Source organism: Peromyscus eremicus, chromosome 17 (assembly GCF_949786415.1).
Source record: "Peromyscus eremicus chromosome 17, PerEre_H2_v1, whole genome shotgun sequence".
NCBI classification, from domain to species: domain Eukaryota; kingdom Metazoa; phylum Chordata; class Mammalia; order Rodentia; family Cricetidae; genus Peromyscus; species Peromyscus eremicus.
In genome coordinates, this window is record NC_081433.1 from 14,350,158 (window position 1) to 14,354,920 (window position 4,763).

Below are 4,763 nucleotides of genomic sequence, written 5' to 3' on the forward strand. Positions count from 1 at the left end.
CACTGAGGTTATCCTGTCCAAAAGACAGAAACAAGGAGGTAAAAGAAACAAAACTGTAGAGTCATGGGCCACCATCAGCTGCAAACACAGGAATAATAAAAATCCCAGAGGGAGAGAAAGGGGGATAAAAACAACCAAACCCATCTGAAATTGGATGAAAGACCACAGAAGTCTTCAAATACCCAAGAATCCCAACAAAATCAACTAGGGTAAACTAAAAGAAACACAGAACAAGGCACACCCTAGTCAAACCACCAAAAGGCAAAGACAAATACAGGAAGTAGCAAGAGTCCTTCATCACGGACATCTCTCCCCTGGAACATGGTCCCAGAGGCCCTTCCTGAAACAACCCGGATGGAATCTGTCACTATTGGTGAAGTACAAGATGAAAGATGTCACCATCTTTCCAACCTTTTGGGCACTCTCTCCTTTCATAGGTCGCTCACGTAGGGCCCCATCTTAGCCTCCACCCTGGGACTCAGAACTGAGTACAAAGGGGTCACTGTGAGGAGTGTTGGGGTGAGCCCAAGAGATGCATCACTGGGATTCTGATGTGACAATGACTGCCTGCCCTCTGAGGTCTTCGGAGCCTTCTCAGTTGGGAAACAGCTAAGCAGTAAGTAACCTTAAAATAAGTCCTAGCCTAGTATAGTTATGAAGACCAGGCATGTTTTTATTAAATTTAAAAGTATCTACCTAGACATATATTAGCAGTTTTCTATTGTTCTTGATATATAATGCATATATACTCAATTTTACCTATTTTATTTCTTTTAAGAGCATTTGTTTTACATTTGTTTGTGCGCATAGGTATGAGGGTGTCACCGCTGTGCATGTGTGGAGTTGTAGGAGTTGGCTTTCTCCTTCCATTATGTGGCTTCCAGGAATCAAGCACAGGTCTTCAGGCTTGGCACCAAGTGCTTTTACCCACTAAGCCATCTTGCCAGCCCCCTCAAAGATAATGTAGTGGTAATCTGAGAAAAATTAGGGGATCATTTTTTTCCTAATTCAGGAAACTACCACCCATTCAGCTGCTATTTCTTGAACATCTGCTCTGTGGCAAAAATTACGCTAGGCTAGTCACTGGACCTAGAGATGGGAGACAGGGCACTGCTAACTGGACAGGCGGGCAGCCCTGAGCCTGAGTCTGTGCAGCTGTGAGGAAAGGGTGCCTCCTTGACTAAATCTGGAAGAATCAGGTCAGTTAGTTCAAGCTATCCAGAGGGAGGGACTAATGGAGAACTTAGCTTATTCTAGAGATTCTAGTTCAAGAACCATATAATGACATAAACAAAATCAAAGTTCTAAATTCAGTTATATGCATCCAACATTTCTTTACTGGCTGCCAGGTTACAGAGTCAGCAGGAAGACATATCCACACATAATGTCAAGTATGTCAGGCAAGGATAGAACACTGGCAGACAGACACAGAGAAGAGGGGAGAAACAAGAACTGAAGCCCACCCAGAAGGTGAAGGAAACCTTAGAGGAGACACAGCCGGGGCTTTGGTAGAGAGGTAAAAATGTTCGGGTTGTATCTAGAGAAATAACTCTATGTCACGTGGAACAGAGTGGAGAGACAGAGGAAAGTAAAGAGATAGACAAGCAGTTGTCCGTAGGCTTTGATTTTCAGGCTATGGAGTCTTTGACTGCTTGTAAGTAGGTGTGATACAACAGGACAAAATTTTAGAAATCCATAGGGGTGTGGGGGAAGGCTACACTGTGTAGGCAGATAATCTGGACTGCAAGTGATGATTTTTAGTGGCGCTCTTACCCTGTGAGAAAAAGTCACAAAACACAACAGAATCCACTAACAAGAGTTTTATTCAGACAAGGAGAAAGGGATAGATGTGATCAGGCCTGCTGAAAGGACACATGTGGGAGAAGGGGGCAAGGGAGGGGGTACATGGGGCCTGCCTTTTTAAGGGCCAGCCCACACCAGTGCACACAGGCTCATGTGGCTACTCCACACATGTGCATAGATCACATGGTCATGCCACGCGATTACGTGACCACGCAGCACATGGGTTAGTAGGATGTATGATCAGGAAATGACTAAGTGTCCCGCCAGGGCATGTGCAGCCATGGGTGTGGGGCTGGAATTCCTATCAACAAGATCAACACCAGAGACCAGGGAAGCAGGAAAAGACATCCTACCCAGAAATGGGCATGGGAAGATGGAACAGGAAGTGTGTACCTCCAAGAGATGTAAAGGATTAGAACTGACAGAGCTTGGTGGTTGAGGAGAAATCTGGTATAGGAGGAGATCAGAAGTGAGCCTCAAGTTTCTGGTTTGTGTTACTGGGGAGAGGCCAGGTCAGCAGCCATACACACCATAGCCACTATCTTTTCATGTATGCATATACACCCAGGTACAGGTACACTCACACACACACACACACACACACACCCCTCCTTCCACTGGTGGGGTTCACCATCCAATTGTCTGTCTTGTAACAAACAACTTTAACCTGTGAGCCACCCAGTGTGAGTGAGCATGAACACACATACACACACACACAGAGAGAGAGAGAGAGAGAGAGAGAGAGAGAGAGAGAGAGAGAGGGGAAGGGGAAGGGAGGGAGAGAGGGGAGGAAGGAAGGGAGAGAGAAGGAGGGAGGAAGAGGGGGAAGAAGGGAAAGAGAAAGAGAAAGGGAGGGAGAGAAGGAGACAGAGAGGAGGGAGGGACGGTCTTCATTGTCTAATCCCAAGCCAGAAGAAAAAGAAAAACCCAGGGAAGGTCTGGGAAACTTCCCGCAAATGGCCCATGCTGCTTTACAGTGTGTGCTTTGGTGAGGACCCCTGAGACAAACCCACCCCAGCTTCCAAGAAGCACACAGTGGGGTCTCTGCACCTGAGTGCACACACTAGCTACATCCAGCTTTCCCCACACTCTAAGCATTCATCTTTCTCACCCTGTGACGACCTTGGTAGTTACCTGAATTGGGAATTGTCCTGAAATATGCTACCTCAGATACATGACCGTGTTTAGAATCCTTAGCCTCTCCCTTTCCCTCTTCTTTCCTCTCCTTTCTTTTATTGCCCTTCTCTTCCTTCTCCCTCCCTCCCTTCCTTTGCTCTTCTCTCCTTCCCTGTTTCCCTTCCTCTTCTCCCCCCCCACCCCCCACCCCCGTTCCTCCTCATCTTCCTCTTTCCTCTCTTCTTTCCTTTTCTTCAACTGGTGTTAAATATTTTACAAACCTATTTTTATGACACGTATGCAGCCACCTCTTGGGCAAGGCAACGGGATGCTGCCAGCCCCTCTGAGGCCCTTCTCAGGTGCTCACAAATTAGCTTGATTTTGCTCCCCAATTGTTCCGCCACCAAACACCTTCATTATCACATCACCCTTGTGTACTTTGATCTTAAGTTTAGCACCACTGTCTTTGTTGGGCGAGATTGTTTGTGGAACACTAGACCTTGAAGGTTATCAATCAACCAGCTCAAAGCCATGGCCACCCAGCATTCTCTGTACTAAATCTTGTCTCGCACTAATAGGACTAAGAGAGCAGTGATTAAATTCTCCCATATCAGACAGAGTGCCTCTCATACTCATGGACGTGTTCTTTCTGGTGTACTCACAGGGTTTGACCAACTGACCTGGACGTGGCCAACAGCCCTGACCTCCAACACAGCCACCCACCACTCTGGCTGATTGGAAGATGTTTCCCTTCAAGGTGAGCAAATGGGTGGGACTGGCATGCCTCCGGTCTCTGGTGCTGTCCTCACCCAGTATTCGTCAGAAGAAACTAATAAACAAGCTGCAAGAGGAAAAGACTTTTCGAGAAGAGATGAAAAATTTCCACGAGAAAATAGAAGACTTCAGAGAAGAGATTTGGGATTTCCGAAGCAAGATCCGGGCTTTTCGGAGCCAGATCCTGGATTTCCAGGAAGAAGAAAGACCTTTCTGGGAAGAAGAGAAGATGTTCTGGAAAGAAGAAAAATCCTTCTGGGAAAGGGAAAAATCTTTCCGGGAAGAAGAAAAGACTTTCTGGAAAAAATACAGAACCTTCTGGAAAGAGGACAAGGCCTTCTGGAGAGAGGACAATGCTTTATGGGAAAGAGACAGGAATCTTCTTCAGGAGGACAAGGCCCTCTGGGAGGAGGAAAAGGCCTTGTGGGTAGAGGAAAGAGCCCTGCTTGCAGAAGAGAAGGCTCTGTGGGAGGATAAAAAGTCTCTCTGGGAGGAAGAGAATGCCCTCTGGGAGGAAGAGAAAGCCCTCTGGGTGGAAGGTGGTGGCTTCCAAATCCTTGGGGAGCAGAGGCACCAAAATGGCCCCTACAATGCCAATGGAGAGCCACAGTCCACAGCCTTCCCCCGAGGTCGTGCATAGTGAACACTACACACAGGGCCATGGGGTACAGCCATCACTGGTTGGGATCCAAGTCCAGGGTGACCCCGTGTACTAAAGGAAATGGACACTAATTTGTCTCTTTGCCATGAAAGAGATAATAAAGTCCTGAGGAGAGGTTTGAAAAAGCATCTCTTCCAGGAAGGTTGGCTGCCTCCACCCTGCCATACCATCTGACTCTGTGATTCTCTTATCTCATCCTCCAGACTGTATTGCTGACCACTGGGCTGGCTCCAGACAGTTCCCAATGTCCTCTGCCTGTGTGGGGGTTTGTAAGGTCGTGTAAAAGACACTCAGACAATGTCAGACAGAGACAGAGAAGAGCTGAGACATCCTGCCTGTCACTCTGAGGAGGTGATCTCTTTACTCTGGCCAGTTTGGGAGGCCCGACGTGGGCTGACCGACTTCTAGA

At 47.4% G+C, this 4,763-nt stretch overlaps 1 protein-coding gene across 3 annotated transcripts; it reads left to right on the forward strand.

The window, feature by feature from the left end:
* The first annotated feature begins 488 nt into the window (after window positions 1-488).
* Window positions 489-4,520, forward strand: Ccdc70 (coiled-coil domain containing 70). 3 transcript variants are annotated; one of them, XM_059244307.1, is made up of 2 exons: window positions 489-616; window positions 3,584-4,520. In XM_059244307.1, exon 2 carries the CDS (start codon window positions 3,662-3,664, stop codon window positions 4,331-4,333), a length of 672 nt encoding a protein of 223 aa, XP_059100290.1. In that variant the 5' UTR covers window positions 489-616; window positions 3,584-3,661; the 3' UTR covers window positions 4,334-4,520. The 3 variants fall into 3 exon arrangements, with proteins under 3 accessions (XP_059100290.1, XP_059100289.1, XP_059100288.1); XM_059244306.1 differs by lacking the exon at window positions 489-616 and adding an exon at window positions 1,304-1,516; XM_059244305.1 differs by lacking the exon at window positions 489-616 and adding an exon at window positions 1,304-1,470.
* Window positions 4,521-4,763: the final 243 nt, after the last annotated feature.

Coding starts and splice junctions, on each gene's coding strand:
- Ccdc70 (XM_059244307.1), top strand. CDS start 3,662: ATGTTTCCCTTCAAGGTGAGCAAATGGGTGGGACTGGCATGCCTCCGG.